The sequence below is a fragment of the Phodopus roborovskii genome, unplaced genomic scaffold, assembly GCF_943737965.1.
Source record: "Phodopus roborovskii unplaced genomic scaffold, PHOROB, whole genome shotgun sequence".
NCBI lineage: Eukaryota > Metazoa > Chordata > Mammalia > Rodentia > Cricetidae > Phodopus > Phodopus roborovskii.
Window position 1 is genome coordinate 13,962,107 of NW_026126578.1, and position 21,156 is coordinate 13,983,262.

Here is a 21,156-nt window from a genome sequence, read left to right on the forward strand (position 1 = left end):
ATCTTTCACGGCAGTTTTTTTTAATGTACAGATATAGGGCTATTGGGACAGCTCTGGGATAGAATTAATAATGATGAATTACTTTTTTGAACTGGCGATCTTCATTCATTCCTCAGAATGGATAGTAGGAGAGAGGAAACACTAGAAGTTGTTTTCTGACCTCCACAGGAGTGCCACAGTATGCACACACAACTCCCTCCACACACACAATAATAATAATAATCAATAAATGTAATTTAAAATTTTTAAATGCAGAGATAGACTTTGTAAGAAGTTGTAAGGTTAAGCCTCTCTCAGTGCCCAGGGACTGGTGTATGCCAGGACAGTCTTTGGAGGGGCGGGCAAGCAAATCCTGAGCTGGTCAGAGTGACTCTATTATGCAAGTTGGTGACATGTTGGCTGCTGGCATAACTCGAAGGATTTAGCACACTGAATCTCATATCTGTTGAGGCCGGCTTCAAACCTACTGTGTAGCTCAAGATGACTTTGAAGTTGTCATTCTCCTGCCTTTACCACTCAATTACTGGGCTTATAGGAATGTACCACCTAATCCTGAGTCTTCAATTTCAATTTCTAAATTTTGTTTTGTTTTGTTTTTCAAGACAGGGTTCTCTGTATTGCTTTGGAGTCTGTCCTGGAATAGCTCTGTAGACCAGGCTTGCCTAGAACTCACAGAGATCCTCCTGCCTCTACCTCCCGAGTGCTGGGATTAAAGGCATGCATCACCAATACCCAGCTCAATTTCTAGAGTCTTGATTTTGGCTTTTAGTTAGGTTTTGGTTTGGTTTTTGATGAGGTTTCACTGTGTATCCTGGGTTGGCCTGGATCTTACTATGTAGACCAGGCTGGCCTTGAACTCCCAGAGATCCAGTGCCTCAGCCTTCCCAAGTGCTGGGATTATAGGAGTATACAACAAGCCATAGCTGACTTAATGTCTAGATTTTCTGTTTTCCTCGAAGTTCTGAACCCTGAGCTTCACACCTATAACGAGTAATCTACCCAGGAGTGATAGCCCAGCTTGACATCAAGATTCTTCATGGCAGTCACTTTTAAATAGGTCACCATTGCTTGCTGTCCAAACAGTACATATACAAGGAGTCATTTTATTCATCTCCAACTCCCAGAGGTCATATCAACCCTGTAGCCCAAAGGATGTGGGGTGGTATCCTTTGGTAATGGCAACTTTGGAGATTAAGTGTGAAAAACGTAAGCGGGTGTTGGTGTCTTCTTATAATCTTTAAACAAGGTGGAAGTCCCTGAAACAAAGAAGATTATAGTTTATCTTCTATAGTTACTATATTACTATAGTTAGTATAGTTATAACTAACACTATTAATTACTTATTAATTAATTATTACCGACTAATAATGATTAATCACTATCACTGTGAACATTTTAAAATGTCTATTGGGATTCAGTCGAGCTACCATTTGGATCAAGAATCCAAATGAGGGACCTTTTCTTCAACGGTGTGACTGACCTCTGCCACTATGGAACACTTGGAACACTGAGGCTCTGGTCAGTGTGACAGCAACAAGAAGGGCAAAATGAAGTCACTGTGTTCTAGCCACACCTTACACGGATTGACACCCACCCCTTCCTCCCCCCGCCCACACTTGCTTCCCACTAAAGAAGCTATTTCAGGTGGCAGTGGTGCAGATTTTGGAGACAGTCTAGATTTATAGCCCAGGCTGGCCTTGAACTCAGGATCCTCTTGATTCAGCCTCCTAAGCACTGGGATTTCAAGCATGTGTCCCATGCCTGGCTTCAGATTATCTTGTTTTCTCATTTTAAGATGAGTTACCTAGTTAAATAACTAAATTTAAGTATAAATGACATAAATAAACAAACAAACAAACTGTGGTGAGAGTCTATGGGAAAATCCTCAGAAGAGAAGCACAAAAGAGGATTCCTTTTCTTTGCAGCAAAGCTTTTGCCCCTTAGGTAAATGTACAAGAAAGTGGGGGGGGTGCACACCTTAGTCCCAGCACTTGGAAGGGGAAACAGATCGCTGTGAGTTCTAGGCCAGCCAAGGTTATATAGGGAGACACTGTCTCAAAAACAAAAGAGGAAGGAAGGAAAGAAAGATGGGGAGGGGGAAGGGAGAGAGAACGGAATGGAGAGAGAAAGGAAGGGAGAAAGAGAGGAAGGGAGAAAGAGAGAGAGAGAGAGGAAGGAAGGAAGGAAGGAAGGAAGAGTGTGGGACAGAGAGAGGGAGAAATAAGACACATTTATGAGAGGATGGAGAGAGAGGTAGTCCGTGGTTAAGGGCGCTGTGCCGCTTGTATGAAGTATCCACATGGGCTCCAGTTTATCACTTGCTGTCCCGTGGTGGCACAGTTGGGGAAGGTGATGAACTTTTGGGACATGAAGCCTTGCCAGAGGAAGTACAGGTTTGAGAGTTTATAATTGCTCCCTTAGTCCCAGTTAGCCCTCTCCTGGCTCCTACATGGATGGGACTGAGATCCAGTCTCTCAGCATTCTGTATCTGCTACCATGTCCCTGCTTTATATACAGACTCTCCCTCGGGGATCTGCAAGCCACAGCAAAGGAACTGACACAAGACAGGCTGCTCTGGAGCTCAGTTCCCAGCCCCCACCACAGGTGGCTCACAACCACCTCTCACTCCAGCTGCAGGGACCCTCTCCAGGCACCTGCACACTTGTAGCATCCATTCATAAAGACATAGAGGCACATTAAAGGATGAGGAAGAGAGTGAGGTGTTGGTGGCACATGCCTTTAATCCCAGCACTCAGGAGGCAGAGACAAGCAGATCTCTGAGTTCGAGGTGAGCCTGGTCTACAGAGTGAGTTCCAGGACAGGCTCCAAAGTTACACAGAGGAGATGGACTTACTAGGGAGCCAGATGTGGTAGCACAAGACTATAACCCCAGTACTCAGAAGGTGGAAACGGATCAGGAATTCAAGGCTATTGTCCACTACATAGTGAGCTCAAGGACAACCTAGACTATACAAGAACTGTCTCAAAATAGAAACAAACAGAATACCAAAATCACTTACTAGAATGATGCAGTACAGTTCTAGCACATACATCCTCATCCACGGATTTGGGTACCTTGGCCAGTAAACTTCATTTGAAGGTGGATAGTTGACAAAATTCCTCCAGCAGTAACAGTACTCTAAAGAAACACATAATTCAGTTCATTTCACAAACACCATGGTAGAATATTTCAAATGACCTGGACACAGTGGCTCATGCCTGCAATCCAAGCTGTTCAGAAGGCTGAAGCAGGAAAACTGCAAATTCAAGGCTAGCCTGAGCTACGCCACAAGTCCAGAGCAACAACTTAAGGACCCTGTCTCCAATCAAAGCGAAAGAGAGCAGAGGCGTAGCTCAGTAGTGTAGAGCTTGCTCCCATGTAAGCTTAGCATGTACAAGGCTTCGGCTTCAATTGCCGATAGCAACAACCACAAAGCATACATAAAGGCTCTGCCTATTTGCTGCTAGAGGTGGTTGCGCTCCCTAGAAGGGAAGTCCATTTTAAGTGACTGGCGGGCAGAGGTGCCTAGGGTAGAAGAAGGAGTTACTTTTGTTCATCAATCCCTTGCTGTGAAGGTCAGACTTCATTCCCCCCTAAATTTATGTTGACCTTTCACCTCTGGGATTTCATCCCAGCATCACCAACAGCTGGTGTCTGCCCCCTACCATCTCTCATGGACATTCTGTTCTTACCTTGTTCAGTCATGATCTGGATGGTCACACCTCTGCTGATGAGGTCCCTGAGTCCTTGCCGGTTCCGCTGGTCCATGTGGTGATAGAGTCGTGCTACATAAATAAACAAAGTCACGTTGGGGTGCCGGCTCAAAAATTCTGTAATGGCTTTGGAGCATTCCCCACAGGGACTCCAGGACAGGAACCAGATGACAGAGCACCGGGTGGATGGGTAAAAGTATCTCTCTGAAGTGAATTTTTCTATGAAGTTGATTTCCACGTGTTTGCTGGTGTTCTGGCCCGTGTGTCTCCAGATGCTATTCCTTCCGCCACCCCAGTTGATCTCATAGAGCAGACAAGTCTCTTTCCGAAGTTCCCTCTGGTCGAAGAAGACCTCAAACTCCTGGGGTTCAATTCTTCTCCTGAAACACAAAAAGATTCCCATGAAGTCTAAGAAATCTAAGGAACATTTTCCTTCATTTTTTTTTTTTTAACCAGATCTTATATATTCCAGGCTGGTCAAAGATGACGTCAATCTCTCTATTCTATTCATATTTTATTTATTTATTGGGTGTGTATGTTTGCATGTATATGTCCATATGCACTTGCTCATATGTACACATGCAGAGGCCAGAGGTCAATGTTGGGCATCTTCTCCTAACATCCTCCACCTTGCTTTTCTAGACAGTCTTTGGATAAAGCTAGAGCTCATTGGCCATTAAGCCTCCTGGATCCACTTGTCTCTGCCTCCACGGTGCTGAGGTTACATAAACACTCCACTAGGCCTGACTTATAGGGTGCTGGCAATCCAAAATAGGGTACAGTACAGTAAGCATTGTATCCAATGAGCCATCTTCCCAGCCAGACCTTGAACATTTGATATTCTTGCCTCTACCCAAAGAACTGAAACTAGCGTAGTGGTTTTGTGCATGTAGGCAAGTACTCCACAAACTGAGATCACCTTCCCACCCCTCTCTTTTAAAAGTCTGTCTTTCAAATTGCCAGGTATGGTGGCACACATAATCTCAGCACTAAGGAGGCAGAGACAGGAGGATGACAAGTTTGAGAACAGCCTGGGTTACATAGCAAGACTCTGTCTCAAAAGCAAAAACAGGAGCTGAGGAGGTGGCTCAGGGGGTAAAGGCACTTGCTGCCAAGTCTGCTGGGTTGAATCTCCACCATCAGTGTGGTAGAAAAGAGAAGAGAAGTGACTCCCACAAGTTGTCCTCTGACCTCTACATTTGTGTCAAGGCCTGCATACTGCTACACACACACACACACACACCACACACCACACACACAGACACAGACACACACAGACACAGACACACACACACCACACCACACACACATACCACACCACACACACCACAAACACACACACACACACACACCACACACACAGACACACATACCACACCACACACACACACACAGACACACACACACCACACCACACACACATACACACACATACCACACCACACACACACACACCACACCACACATACCACAAACACACACACACACCACACACACATACCACACCACACACACACATACCACACCACACACACACACACACCACACACACACACACACACACACACACACACACACACACCATAATAATAAACAAGGAAAAGATAAATGGTTAAAACATGTTCACTTCTGTGTGTCACCAGGAAACCTGATTTTCTGCATGACAGAGGCACAATGACATGTCTCATTCCCTAAAGACACTGATGAGGAGCAGGGAAGGAGGAGGGGAGGGGAAGGGAGGGGAGGGGGCTGGCTCCTCAGTGCCTGTTTAGAAGCACCACTAAAAACCCCTCTGATTAGAGCACTGGACTTCTTGCTCAGCACACCTGAGCAAAGCCTGTAAAAGCAGATATCCAGGATAATGTTAATATAGAAAACATTATTTTAAAAATGATAAGGAATGGCCAGGCAGTGGTGGTGCAGGCCTTTAATCCCAGCACTTGGGAGACAGAGGCAGGCGGATCTCTATGAGTTAGAAGCCAGCCTGGTCTACAGAGTGAGTTCCAGAACAGCCAGGGATACATAGGGAAACCCTGTCTCAAAAACCCAAATAAATGAATTAATTAATTTTAAAGTATGTAAAAAGGAAATAAGCAAATAAAACTCATAAATATTCTTTTCAAAACTCCTCTACTTTTCATTTTACCGTAAATGTAAATATTATCTGTTTCTTTCACAACTGGCTGAGGTGCTTTTTTGCTATTTAATAAAGACAAGCAGATTTACACTCTAAAAACTAAACTGTAGTTCTGTAATTCCTAAACATCCATTTCTGTGTGATTGAGTTGGGAAACACTATGCCTGTCTTACCTCAGAGTGGGGTCAGCAACAGCAGGACCTGTAAACCAAGACATGACTTTGTCAGATAACATCCAATTCACACTGAACTGCTATGAAAATGTATTCTAGTCCCCCAGACCTACAAATCATATTGGAAAATAGAAGCCAGTACACACAGTGGCACACACCTCCCATCCCCACATACTAGACATTGTGGCATGAGGGTATGGAGCTCAAGGTCTGCCTAGGCTACACCTTGAAGTCCAACCTCAAGAAAAAGAAATCAACCTACTGGGAAAATCATTTCTCAAAGGAAGGATCCAAAAGGTCCAAATTGGAAATCAAATGGATTATGCCTATCTTATTCCAGGCTCTGTCATTCTACCCAAAACATGTCAGTTAACAATGCAAAGTACTGAATAACGATTGAATGAACTTTACTAAAGTCTACTACAAGCATAGTCTATTTTCTTTTAGGTTTGTTTCAGGGGTAATGTGCAAGCTGAACACACTTTATTCATGATTGGAGTCTACATTCAGACTTGGGTTTCTAATAAACACACAGAGAAGACCCTATGTCCATGAATGCTGCAATGCCTCCCAATCCTTACAGCCACAGCAATAGAAATGGCGAAGAAGAACTTCCAACTTTAAAAACTTTTTCAGCATTCCATACAACTTGGTTTAAAGTTTTGCTTTTAAAATAAAAATAATGTGAAAGTTCCCGGGTTTTGTCAATACTCATCAGATGTTTCGAATGTCCAATTGGATTACATACTTCCGGCCTACAGATGTAGTCTCTATTATTAACAGTTATGGCAATGTGGGTGTCCCCTACAGTGTCACTGCTTAGTGGATTATTAAGCAGTTAAGGTGGAGTGTCCCCTACAGTGTTGCTGCTCAGTCGGCTATTTGCCATTCTTTCATTTTGGATATTTCTTGTTGGTGAATTCTGCCCTGAACTGCTTCCTGTATATTCTCCAGTATTTCCAGAGTCAGAGATTTTAAGGATAAAAGTAGGTTTATGCACCACCATCATGGTTACATCTCCCACAGACAACTGTCCTTGGAAGAGCTTCGCTCCCACCATATGTAAACTGTTGAGTATGGCATTGCGGAACAGCTTTTACCTGTGTGAGGATGTGTCACTGGGATTGGTTTGATAAAGAGCTAAATGGCCAATAGCTAGACAGGAAGAGGTTAGGTGGGACTTCTGGGGACAGAGAGGACTCGGAGAGGAAGCAGAATGGTGAGTACAAACAGAGGAAAGGTAACCGCGCCACATAAGAGAACATAGATTTTAAAATATAGGTTAATTTAAGTTATGAGTTAGCTAGAAACAAGGCTAATCTAAGTCTGAGCTTTTGTAATTGTAATTGATAATTCTCCGTTTTTGTTTTTGTTTTTTTTTTTTTTTTTTTGGTGAGCTGGAGGCCCAAAGAAAAATCTGCCTACAGTATGGGGCTTTTGCTTTTGACAAGTTTGATTTTTTCCTTGCAGCTTTTTGTATCTGACTTGTAATTAGCAGAACCACTGTCTCCCTGACTGAAGCCTACAGAAGAAAATGTTCATTCCTTCCCAGATGGCTCCACTGTTCTCATGGCTCGCCATTGCCCTGGCTTGCTGTTGCCCTGGATTGTGTTGTTTGCTTGTTTTTGAGAGTCTATTATAATAAATAGGCCAAGTAGCCTCACTTTTTCAGTTATTTTCTGTGTCCAGCCACACACTAATTAAATAGTAGGCAAATGTATCCAACGTGCTACTTCAGCCATATCTCTAAGCTTCAGAAATTGTCAAGGTTGTCCTCTGCTACCAAGTGTACTCAAGGCCAGCCTGGCCTACATGAGACCATGTCTCAACAACAAATAATAGATAAATACATTTTTTAATATCCAAAGACCAGACCTCTGCCAATGACAATAATAAAATGCAATTTTAGGAGTTGGCTCCAATCCCACTTCATCTGAAATCATTTCCTTCCTAAGTTAGACATGTAATTCTTCATATACCACCTCTCAAACTCAGATTACAGGCAGCAGCCACCATGTCTGTTGTATGTGGTGCTGGGAATGGGACCCAGGGTTCCCGGCATGCTAATCAAATCTATAGCAACTGAACTACATCCCCAGACCATTTGTTTGTTTATTTGGGGGGGGGTGTCTCATATTGTAGCCTAGGCTGGTTTGAAACCTATTATGCTGCTCAAGTGAGCTTCAAATTCCTTGTAATCCCCTGTTTCTGTCTCCAGACTACTGAGATCACAGGTGGGAATAACCACACCTTACTGACATTAATTAATAATTGTCTCGTTAGTCAACTAGCATACAGACCATGTGTCACTACTTCTGTTTTATCTTCAGTAGTTTTAGTTTTCCTTTTTCCAGGTAGAAGAGTGGGCAGGACTGAGAGATTGAACTCAAGCTCTCACATATGCTAGGCAAGCTCTCTATTGCTAAGCTATACCCCCACTCTTCCTCTTAGCAAAAACAAAGCTTTTTAAGGTGTGTGTGTGTGTGTGTGTGTGTGTGTGTGTGTGTGTGTGTGTGTGTGTAGGTGCCTGTGGGGGCCAGAGGAGGACATCGGAACCCTTACAGGTGGTTACGGGCAGTTGTGAGCAGCCTCGTGTGGGTACTGGGAATCAAACAAGAACAGCAAGTATTCTTAACTGCTGAGCCATCCCTCCAGCTCCCCCACACTTTTGAAAGGCAGGTTCTTGCTAAGTTACCCAACTTGGCCTTGAACTTCCCCTATAATGCACAAAGACCATCAACTAATAATTCTCCTGCCTCAGCCTCCCAAGTAGCTAGAATTACAAGCCAATATCACCAGACTCACTAACTTAAATTTTTTATTTCCATGAAACCATCATTGATTTAGTGTTATTTGTCAAAATCATCAGGAGGCATAAATACTTCATCAGAATAGTAATTCACCTAAAGAACAATATTAATGTATTAATCATAATAGGAAAATTGCAAAGCACCCAGGGACCCAAGCATAAGTTGGTTATAGTCATGTACAGATGATGCACTCTTCAAGACCATGGAGCTAAGCTAAGCTTGGGAGCAGACATCTACCTGCATTCCCAAGTACTCAAGAGGGTATATGAAGCAGAAGGATCACTTGAGGCCAGAAGCTGGGGGCCAGCCTGGGACAACATGACAAAAATCTGTAGAGGAGGAAGCAAAGTAAAGAGGAAAAGATCAACTGCGTGCCTTGCCAGGACCTGGCATCCGCTTTTACCTGCCTCGGAGCTCATCATGCTGTCTCTGGACTCCTTCCTCTGGAGCTTGTGTGGTAAGGGTGACTTCTGCCAACTGTGTGTCTGGACTTCGTTTCCTCGGGTGTGCCCACAGCCATCTGCACTGACAGAGCATGACTCATTCCTGAGAGTAAGCTGTTACTTGATATCTGAACTATGTAAATGAAGAAGGAAGTGGCGTCTGGATTTTTGTCCTCCGTGGTGAGGAAGCCGGTGGGCACAGTAACCCTCAGTTCTGCAGAGTAGAACACCGATGACCCTAAACTTCAAATGTTTCATAAATGTCAGATGCTTTTTTGGTAACAGCTGAATTCAGAAAGCGTTCTCCTCCCTTCAAGTTCAAGTAAGACTGGAAGAGAAGACAGAACAGCGGTCAGAGAAAATGAAACTGTTTCTATGACTCGAAAGGCTTCGGAGTGACCCAGTGATAATATTGTGGTTTTCATCTATTTCTTCTTCTCATTTGCCCTTTGCTCCATATCTCTGTTGGAAAAGGGAGGGGCGCCTTGAACAGAAGGACCTTGGTCTGTGAGTCAGATATCTAGTGTGCTGGTCTTGGGCTCCTGAAGGGAAGGTTAAATGAATTTTTAATCCCTAATTTCAAATAAACTTAATGTGCTATAGTTTTCCACAGTAGCCACCTCTGTTGTCAGAACTTTGGGTCAAGTTCAGGCGACCAATTCCTCTGGGGCTCAGCATGGGCCCTCAGAATCAAGATCACTCTTCAAGACCAAAGCCTCCCACTAGGGTCTCATCATAGTTTGGCTTTTATTGCTGTGATAAAGACCAAAGGGAACTTGGGGAGGAGAGGGTTCGCTTGACTTACACTTCCAGGTCACACTCCCTCACTGAGGAATGTGGAGGCAGGAACGTGGAGGCAGGGATTGAAGCAGAGACCATGGAGGAGCGCTGCTTACTGACTTGCTCTCCCTGGCTTCTTCAGCCTGCTTCATTGTACACCGCAGAACCACCTGCCCCGGAGTGGTACCGCCCACAGTGGGCTGAACCTCTCACATCAATCATCAGTCAAGAAAATACCCACAGACTTCCCTACAGGCCAATCTGATGGGGCATTTTCTCAGTTGAGATTCCCCCTTGCCAGGTGACCCCAGCTTGTGCTTTTCTTTTGACCCAGAATTCCCGCCTCCTAGCACAAGTCCTGCTTCTTTAGGTCTGCCCACCGTTGTGGCTTGAGGGCCCTTGAAGATGAACCTCTGCGCACACACCCTTGATAACAGTTTTGGGCCTCAGCTCCCATTCTCTTGGTAAAACTAGGAGGGAAAGCATCATAAGTGTCCTTGCTAAGTTGTAAAATATCATATGAAGATAGAACTTATCAAGGTTTTGTTGAGGGCTGTTAAAGAAAATTTACTTCCTCTTGGTCAGAAGAATGAAATCTGAGTTCTGCCTAGGTGGAGACTTAACATTCCGGTCTGACAGGAAGATCAGAACACCCCCTACCATCCTTAAGAGTCAACCCGAGGCAGAGACAAGTCCACAGGGGTGGCCACGCATCTCGACGCCAAGAAGTTTGTGCGCTAGCCCAGCGGCCTGTGCATGGTGCCGGAGCACCGTGCCTTCGGAAGCCTGTCCGGCTTGGAGGAGCCGCAGTGGGTCCTGTACAAGGAGTGTCAAAGTTGTATGCGGTGTGATGCCAAATTTGACTTTATCACCAGAAAGCGCCACTGCCGCCGCTGTGGGAAATGCTTCTGCAACAGGTGCTGCAGTCAGAAGATGCCACTTCGGCGCGTGTGCTTTGTGGACCCAGTGTGTACTGGTGGCTCACCGTGAGGCCTGAGCTTTATGACAAGCAGCTCAAGGTGCTTCTAAGTGGAGCTACCTTCCTTGTTACTTTTGGGGACTCAGAGAAGCCTGAAACCATGGTTTGTCATCTCTCCAACAACCAGAGATGCATGAGTCTGGATGGGGACAGCCATCATGAAATTGAGATTGCGCATGTCTGTACTGTGCAGATTCTCACAGAAGGCTTCACTCCTGGAGCAGGTAGCACTGGAGCCGCAGGCATGTTCCTGCAGTACACAGTGCCAGGGGCAGAGGCTGCAACACAGCTGAGGCTGATGGCTGGAGAGGATGCAAACGGCAGCAAGAGGCAGGCAGCACATGGCTGGCAGCCATGCACGGTACCAAGCTCCTCTACGAATCATGAGGCCAGAGACTTCGCGGGAGCGGAGCACATCAAGTTAGCATGTCCAGGCTGCTTGCTCCTGCCTGAGTACTCAGGGCTCTGGGTGCTTGGAAGCAGTGTTCACTTACCTAGTGCAATATGTACACAGTTGATTAACGCTTTAAAAGAATCTATGTTGTAGCCAGGAGTCGGTGGCGCACACCTTTAATCCCAGCACTCGGGAGGCAGAGGCAGACAGATTTCTGTGAGTTCGGGGCCAGCCTGGTCTACAGAGCGAGTTCCAGGACAGCCTCCAACACTACACAAAGGACCCCCCCCCAAAAAAAAAAAAAACAAAAAGATCTATGCTGTATTGTTGGTACTTACTAAAGTTGGGAGATGCTGCACTACAGTACTAAATCAGTTTTAGTATAGCCTATACCATGTTTATAAATCCCCTGGTTTATTAGAGATTTTTGGCCCTGTTCCCACAGAAACAAATTAGGTGGTGGTCGACCATTCAGGCCCCTAGTTCAGCACTGGACCCTGCGTATCTCCAATAGCCCGTTTACAATGCCTTAACCTGTTTATGACTCTCCGTTTATTTTGTCACTAACTTGGGGCAATGAACAATCCTTTCCTAGGTCACTAAGGGGAAGGTATCACCTTTGTGTTTTCTACTTTTCACTTACTAGTTCACTTTATTAAATGACTGTACATACAGTAATTTGTATATAAGGCATATGATTAAAACTTATTTTGAAAGTTAAAAAAAGTCAACCCAACTGGGCCTGTCAATCTCCTGCTGAGGAGAGCGCTCTATGAGAGAGCTGACTCACAGGAAGACAAGCTGAGGAAGTGGGAGGAGTAAGCATTGCCTTCACGAGCAACCCCCGAACCTCGAACCCCGGGAAGTGGCTTTCCCCTGATGCAATTGCTTGAAGCCCTTTACTGCTAAAGGCCTGCCTGCTTTCTGAGTTCTAATTCATGAAGCGTAACTTTTCCCCCTTCCCACATCTTTTTTGGATTCCTGTCAACATCCTAACTATACCTGTCGTGATATTCTGGGCCCTCCCACTCTCTCTCTCTGAATTGTCTCCTCACCCCGACCATTGCCAAGCCCCATTCCTGGTCCTTCCTGCTTTCTTAGACACTAACTCAAAAGTCATGATCATCTCTCCTCCTCTCAGCCACCAAGACTGCACCTTGCCTGATCCCTGGTTTTCTTCCGAACTCTAATAGAATAGTCCCCAAAGGGCTGGAAAGGCAGCTTGGTGGTTAAGAGTGCTGGCTGCTCTTCCATAGCACTGGGGTTCGATCCCCCGCATTCAAGTCAGGCAGTTCATAGCCATTTGTAACTCCAACTCTGGGGGTCTTGATGCCATCTTTTGGCATCCACAGGTACTACACACTTGTGCACATACACACACATGCACACACATGAATAAAAATAATCTTTCTTTAAAAATGGCCTTCAAGGCCAGGCAGTGGTGGTGCATGGCCTAGCGGTGGCGGCGCTCACCTTTAGTCCCAGCACTTGGGAGGCAGAGGCAGGTGGATCTCTGTGAGTTTGAGGCCAGCCTGGCCTACAGAGTGAGTTCCAGGACAGCTAGGACTGTTACACAGAGAAATCCTATCTCAAAAAAAAAAAAAAAAAAAAAAAAAAAAAAAAGGCCTTAAGTGTTCTTCAGAATCCAAGTTAGTTAGTTTTCTGGGAACAGAGTCTCTTTATGTAGTTCTATAGTTCTGGCTGTCCTATAACTCACTATGTAGATCAGGCTGGCCTCAAAAATCACAGAGACCCTCTACCTCCAAAAGCTGGAATTAAAGGTGTGTGTCCCAGTACAGCCAGCTTCTAGATCCTTTTGAAATTAGCATACTAATGAGACTAAGAACTGGCAACCCTGAATCCCCTGTAATATTCTCATTCTCTCTAAATATGCCCCTGCCGTGCAGATGCTCACACTCCTAACTACCTGCTTTCTAACTTACGAAGCAGGCCTGGAGAGATGGCTCCGTGGTTAATAGCACTTGTTACCCTTCCAGAGGACCCGGGTTCAACTCCCAGTACCTACCAGGCCAGCCACAATCATGTGGCTTTATTTCCAGGGGGATGCAACACCCTTGCTGACCTCCATGAGCAACGGGCACAGAAAGGTGTGGGGGTGGGGGTGGGGGATTCAGGACAGGGCGCTTCTGTGTAGCTCTGGCTGCCCTGAAACTCTGTAGGCCAGGCTAGCCTAGAATTCAGAGATCTGCCTCCCAAGTGCTGATATTAAAAGCATGTACCACCACTGCCTGGTGGCATATATATAAAAAATTAGCCAGGTGGTGGTGGCACACATCCTTAATCCCAGCACTCAGGAGGCAAGACCAGGCAGATCTCTGTGAATTCGAGGCCAACCTGGTCTACAGACCTAATTCAGGACAGATAGAGCTGCTACACAGAGAGACCCTGTCTCAAAACACCAAAAAAGAAAAGGAAAGAAAAAACAGAGAGGAGGGAGAAAGAAAGGGGGAAAAAGAAAGAAATTCAGTATGCATGACCTCCTCTCTTACACGTTTCCATATCTCTCCACCTGGCAGCTGCTGAGGTCTCTAGCTTGCCTGGAGTGTAAATTTTCTCTTAAACTGTAGAGACTGTAGAGGGCTGAGAAGTGCCGCGCCTTAAAGATGGCGCTGGCTTCCGCCCTCCACCTTCCGGATGGTGAGTGCTGTCTGTATTAAACAATTCCATATTTGGCTAAAAGCTGAGAATCTGGCTTGCTTCTGTGTATGCGGACCTGTCTGTTTTTGTTTTTCACCACATGGCATTCTGGGGTTGACTGCCCAAGGACTTTTAAGCTGTGGGCCGGGCTGCCCTGGGGTCAGAAGATTGTACAAGGTTCCTGAATAAACTGCTTAAAGAAGAGTCTGAGCGTTGCATTTTCCTTGCTGGTCAAGGTAGACGTGACATTAAACTAATAAAATTATCCTTGAGTTTCCTTCTTGTATTTTTTTTTAATTCTTTTATCTATGAGACTGTGGGTGAAAGGACCCTTGTTTTCTCCAGTAACTCCATGAGTGCCATTGACAATGCTATCTTGGTAATGATTTCAACCCCTCTTTTATTTAGTGTCTACATAGGTCAGCTTCCACTGTGGATATGCCAAAATGTATTATGTCCATTGCCTTTTGATTTAAAGCTCTCTAGGAATCACAGGCTAGCATCAAATTCGTGCCAATGCTCCTATCTCAGCCTTGAGTGCTGGGGGGGACATATTTTATACCTGGGGGACACATTTTTACAGATGCTTAGGCACCGTAAATAATGTCCCAAGCATGATCCTTATATCTCCATCTCTAGGTAATCACTTCTTTAGGAAAAGGTCCTAGAGAGGGAGTTACAAGGTAGTAAGACATTAGTCACTCTTTTTAAAGACAGAATTTCATTTATCCCAGGTTAACCTCCAACTCACTATAGCCACTTCTGACCCTTCATCCCCGACCTCTGGAGTGCTGATGTTACAGCTGTGTGCTACCACACCTAGTTTATGTGGTCTTAGGAATGAAATGCTACATTCCCAGCTCTTGGGACATATGTTAGCCAGGGCCTAAGCAACCACAGTTAGCCTGCATGAAGACAACCTGGATACAGTGAACAACACTCCTGGCCGGCCTACCTGCCTTTAGGCTGTTCAGCTGCTGTGACCAGCCGGGCCCACAAAGCAAAGATCTTTTGAGCACCATAGACTCAATATTGAATACCCTTTCCCTGAGCCGTCTCTCCATTAGAAATCCAGGTGTGCTCACTATCTAGGCCAATCTGAGATCTGCAATGGTTCCCAGGCTAAGGCAGGTAGTTGGCTGGTTCTCAAACAAAGTGCATTTTATTGAACATATTTTATTGATAAGTAGAATAAGCCAAAGACAATGATGTAATAATTCAACAGTGGCAGACTGACATCACTCAGTCAGGATAATTACTTCATCACTTATCCTTTAAACTTCTGGAAAATACAGAGTTTCCTGGATTCACACTTCTCCAGTGTCCCTCGGGCTCTCACCCATACTTCCTGAAGACTGGCAATCAGTTTTCATATCATATATAGTTAATATATAAAAAATAATCTAATGTGTTATTAGATTATTTATCTATGTGTGTGAGTGTTTTGCTTGCATACATATATGCACTATCTTTTTCCTGGTACCCAAGGAGATCAGAACAGGGCATAAGATGCCAAGATGCCCTGAAACTGGAGTTACAGATGGTTGCGAGCCACCATATGGTTGCTGGGAACTAATTTCACATCCTTTGTAAGAGGGGCTCTTAACCCCTGAGCACAGTCTTCAGCCCCACTCAGTGGGTAGAACATAAGTTCATTCTCACATCAGAGGTTCATGAGACTATCTCAAACAAAACCCCAGAATTGCAAACTCTGGAAATAGGTTGTTTCAGTCTAGGACAGTATGATCCAAACAATCTGAGTGCCAGTTTATGCCAGCTTATGCAGGACCTCCAATCCAGGGTCAGATGCTCCTTGCTGCTAGAATGTGCCTGGTGGCATGGGCAGCATCAGGACCATGTGTATGTTGGGGCTTACACTCTCACAACCTTGCAGAAACAAACAACTTAAACAGAAGACGTAAGGGCAGCCCTCAGAAAATGACCGGTGAGTACAATTCATCTTTCCTAGGCAGATGATGCCTAAAACCTCGAATCACACCAGCTCACCCTCCTCTCTGGGGAGCTGTTGACTGCAAGCCCAGGGGGGCCTGGAGACCTGGAATACCGTAATGGGTTTGGTTGTTATTGCAAAATTCTTTGGATTGTTTTTGTCTTGGAGATCAGTTCTCCGCCGTATTTCCCGTGCTAGCTAGCCATCCTGCCTCCTACCGCAGCCTGCCTAGAAGCTGTGCCCAGCTTAGTCATCCTTGTTTTAGCCAGCAGAGGACAGAAAAACAACACAACTGGCTGCATCAAGTCCTGGGACATACATCCCTGAAAATCCTCAGGTTCCTGTCTCCCCCCTTTATTTTGACTTTTCACAAGGTGGAGCTCTTTACTTGCCGCCTCACAACTTACTCTGTAAGGGTCCGAACCCCTCCGCGCCTACCTGCCCACCACGTTTCCCCTCTCCCCTCCTTCCATGCCTGTTTCAATCCAGGTTCTCCTGGGTCTCACTTGGACTCTTGTGTCTGTAGTTATAATATTTACCCTCCCGCAGAAGCTTATGATGACTAAATGATTATTATTTCTCTGGGAGTCTTTGGACAACTAACCCTTTAGGGGCCAGAAGCGCCCATATCGCTCGTTATGTTAATACTTTTTATTTTAAAAAAATCTTGCCAGAGCCGGGCATTGGTGGCGCGCGCCTTTAATCCCAGCACTTGGGAGGCAGAGGTAGAAGGATCTCTGTGAGTTCAAGACCAGCCTGGTCTACAAGAGCTAGTTCCAGGACAGTCTCCAAAACTCACAAGAGAAACCCTGCCTCAAAAAGCAAAACAAAATCTTGCCAGGCAGTGGTGGTGCACACCTTTTATCCCAGCACTCAGGAGGCAGATCTCCATAGTTACACAGAGGAAAAGAAAAAGAAATGTTTAAGTCAGACATGGTGGTACATGTCTTTAATCTCAGCACCAGGGAGGTGGAGTGTCACCAGCAAGAAGATAGGCAGTACATATAACAAAAGGTAGGTTGGTATAACAAAAGTTGTATTTTATTATGTTGAAGGTCATCCCATAAGGTTCACACTCTAAATTCCTACCTATGGTGCTAAGTCTGTCTCCCCAAGGTTGCTCACCTGAGGTATCTTAGCTGAGGTCAGGGCCAGTGTCTAACAGAAGCCTCTGATTTGAGGGTCAGGACCAGGAGAATACTCTCTAGCTGCAGGACAGATCAAAGAAGCATATCTCCAGTGTCTCCATAGAACACTGCATTGCTTTTTTTTTTTAGTTTTACTTTCAATACAGGGTTTCTCTGTGGCTTTGGGGCCTGTCCTGGAACTAGCTCTTTGAACAAGGCTGGTCTGGAACTCATAGAGACCCATCTGCCTCTGCCTCCCGAGTGTTGTGACTAAAGGCGTGCACACCCAGGTATTTCATTGCTCTTGGTCTCTGCCTGTATATTATCAAATGGGCAACATGGGTGGAGTTCAAGTCCTGTGTCTGGTTATCTTGAGTAAGTGATGTCACTGGGTTATCAGGCGCAGCCTTGGTTGTAGTAGGGTCCCTGGCTAAGCTACTTTTACATGACTAAAAGGCATTTTTAAATTATGCTCATCACACAGAGGTAGGCAGATCTCTGTGAGCTAGAGGCCAGCCTGGTCTACATAGTGAGTTCCAAGACATCCAGGGCTATACAGAGAGACACTGTCTCCAAAAAAAAAAAAAAAAAAATCAAAAATCTTTTTTTTAAGGTTATTACATTTTTTAATGCATGTGTCCTCGTGTATGTGCAGGTATTCAAGTGTGTCAGGGCTCCATGTGGAATTCAGAGACTAGCTGGCAGGGATGGACTCTTTGCTTCCATCTTGTGGGTCACAGGACCCAGACTCAGGTCCGCAGCCTTGCTGTAAGAACATGTACCCACCGAGCATCTCACCAGCCCTGTTGGACTTTTAAATCAGGATCTCATTTTGTAGATCAGGCAGGACCCTCCTGCCTCCACCTGTCTGGTGTGTGTTACTCATGTGAACTACTGTGCCTGGCTTATTGTTTATCTTTTAAGTCTTGCAAATTATAGTTTGTAGTTAAAACAATTTTTGTTTTGTTTTGTTTGGACAGTATCTCACTATAAAGTTCTAGCTGGTTTGGAATTCCCTATATAGACCATGCTGCCCTGGAACTCACTGAGATCCACCTGCCTCTGCCTCATGAGTGCTGGAATTAATGGTGTTTACCACCAAGACTAGCCAAAAGCATTTTTTTCTTTAAAACAAATTTTTTTTATTTTGCATATATGAGTGTTCTAACTGCATGTACTCATTTATGCCAGAAGGTATCAGATTTCACTATAGATGGTTGTGAAACACCATGTGGGTGCTGGGAATTGAACTCTGGACCTCTGGAAAATCAGCCAGTGCTCTTAACCACTGAGCTTGCCTAATTTTGAATACAAAGGAATGTGGAGTGGAAGCATGAAGTGCTAAGGAACAGGGTGATGGAGGAGTCAGGACATGGTAAGATTACAAAGATTTGGGTGTAGGAATTGAAGACAGGGATCCATTCATGCTCCATATCCCTGAGCTATAAGCCAGGTCCCAAACAGGGTTCTCCCTAAGGCAAATCTTGGTGACAAGATACTGTTGTGGGATATCCACCAAGGAAGACTGCTCAGACATGGGTTTAAGCCAAAAGAAAGTCTTTATTAGGCCAGGCAGTAGTGGCACATGCCTTTAATCCTAGCACTCAAGAGGCAGAGGTAGGTGGATCTCTGTGAGTTCAAAGCCAGCCTGGACTACAGAGTGAGTTCCAGGACAGTCAAAGCTACAGAGATTCCCTGTCTCAAGAAACAAACAAGTCTTCATTAGCCAGCTATGGACAATACTGGGTATTCAGGATCCCAGTGTAGCCCAAGCCTTTCTCGGGGTGAGCTTTTAAGCACAAACCCATGTCCTGGGTTGACATACTTCAGTTAACAAGAACAGTCAGTCAGTAGCAGAACTGTAGAATCCGAAAAGCAAAGTTAGTACATGAGAGCCTTTCCCAGAACTGTGGACTTTGATGGATTAGGCTTTTGCTTTGGTTTTGGCAGTTGATATTGTCTCTGTGCTGAGTTTTACAGCCCAGATGGCACTTTCCTAAAGGGGTCAGTTGTGCTAAGGTCTGGGGGCCTGTGACAACATCCCTTGACATCTAGGAGGGAAAGAGGAGTTGCCCAGAGATCCTGGCTGGTCAGATAAGGAGGATGGGGCAATCTGGCTAAACTCAGTAGAATGTTTGACACAATTCTTCCAGATGCTGCAGCCAAACTCCTGCCCAGTGCTCTGAATGTCAAAGTGGAGAATTTCAGCATCACTGAGATCCAGTGGAGTTACTGTGACCCAGGAGACCAGCTATGTAGAGTGGTGGCAAGACTCAGAGAAGTCTAACCAACAGAGTCAAGGAGAGAATCTGGTCACGTGTCATTTCTGTCTCTCCCCCCCCCCATGCCTAAAACAACAAAAAGGATGAAATCAAGAGAACCCGGATGTTGACAAAGACAGCTGTTGGCACCCAACTCACCACAATCGGGCCTTTACAGACACACGCTCCAGTTTCTCTGCTCCTAAGCAAAGCATCCATGTGTTCTCACTAATAGAGAAATCACTCAAAACTGTTTTAGGTAGAGAGTAAAGTGGCAAGGAAATAAAGGTTCAGGAAAGTGTGGAATTACAAGCCTGTAATTCCAGCAACGGGACATGAAGACAAGAGGGCCGAGGTCATTCTTGGGCTTCATAGTGAGTGTAAGGTCAGCTTGGTTTATGTGAGACTCTGTCTCAAAAAAAAATAAATAAAATAAGGAGAAAACTCTTTAGAATCACTAATATCCTTACTTAAAAATAAAAATAGGGAGCCAGGTGGTGGAAACACAGGCCTTTAATCCCAGCTCTTGGGAGACAGAGGCACGTGGATTTCTGAGTTCAAGTCCAGGCCAGCCTGGTCTACAGAGTGAGTTCCAGGACAGCCAGAGCAGAGCAATACTGAGAAACCCTGTCTCAAAAAAAGCAAAAAAAAAAAAAAAGGGACTTACAAAGTGCTAGTTTGGATGCAATGTTGTGAAACTGCACCTTGACCGATAGGTGGCGCCAGGACAAGTTGTTGAAGTACTATCATTCATTGACTTTGGCCTTTTATCATAATAATAAAATGTTCAATAAGATGTGCTTTGTTTAAAACCAACTAACCAGCAGGGTGGTGGTGATGGTACATGCCTTTAATCTCATCACTCAGGAGGCAGAGGCAGATGGACCTCTGTGTTCAAGGCCAACCTGGTCTACTGAGTGAATTCCAGGACAGCCAGGGCTACCCAGAGAAATCCTATTTTGAAAAATCAAAATATTAAATAAATAGGCAAAAATAGTAAGTAAAAATAAAAATGGGGTTAAGAGCACTGACTGCTCTTCCAGAGGACCCAAGTTTGATTCCCAGCACACACAAGGCAGCTCACAACTATCTATGACTCCAATTCCAGGGGATCTGACGCCCACACAAACATGAATGTAAAACCACCAATGTATATAAAATAAAAATAAATTAATTTTAAAAATAGGGGCTGGGGCAGTGGTTCAGGGGTTAAGAGTGTTGACTTCTCTGTCAGAAAAACCTCAATTCAGTTCCCAGCAGTTCACAGCCAGTTCCAGGCTCCTGTACACATGTGGTACACAAACTCAGGCATGAAAATACACATAACATAAAATAAATAATAAATTAATATTTTTAATTAAAAATTTAAAGATGACCAGCACTCGGGAGGTAGAGGCAGGTGGATTTCTGTGAGTTCCAGGCCAGCCTGGTCTACAGAGTAAGTGCCAGGACAGCCTCCAAAGCAATACAGAGAAACCCTGTCTCAAAACAGCAACAAAAAAGTTCAAGGTCATCCTTCCCACGGCTACTTCAGGTAGTTTTGAGTTAGCCTGGGGTAAATAAGACTTGTCTCAAAAAAGATATGGAAAAAAAATCTAAAGCCAAGCATGGTGGTTCACATCGATAAGCACAGGATTCTGGAACCTGGGAGGCCACTTTAGACAACAGAATGAAACCCTGTCTCCAGAAAACCAAAGCATAAGAACTTCGGGGTGTGGTGGCACACTCA

At 44.9% G+C, this 21,156-nt stretch overlaps 1 protein-coding gene and 1 pseudogene across 1 annotated transcript; one reads left to right on the forward strand and one right to left on the reverse strand.

Annotated features, from left to right (window-relative positions):
• Positions 1–1,030: 1,030 nt before the first annotated feature.
• On the reverse strand, positions 1,031–9,467 carry Apobec1 (apolipoprotein B mRNA editing enzyme catalytic subunit 1). The gene is made up of 5 exons (XM_051203763.1): positions 9,238–9,467; positions 6,025–6,052; positions 3,694–4,094; positions 3,021–3,139; positions 1,031–1,256 (listed from the first exon to the last, which is right to left on the reverse strand). The coding sequence occupies exons 1-5, from the start codon at positions 9,254–9,256 to the stop codon at positions 1,128–1,130; spliced, it is 696 nt and encodes a 231-aa protein (XP_051059720.1). The 5' UTR covers positions 9,257–9,467; the 3' UTR covers positions 1,031–1,127.
• Positions 9,255–11,423, forward strand: LOC127236106 (zinc finger FYVE domain-containing protein 21-like; annotated as a pseudogene).
• Positions 11,424–21,156: the final 9,733 nt, after the last annotated feature.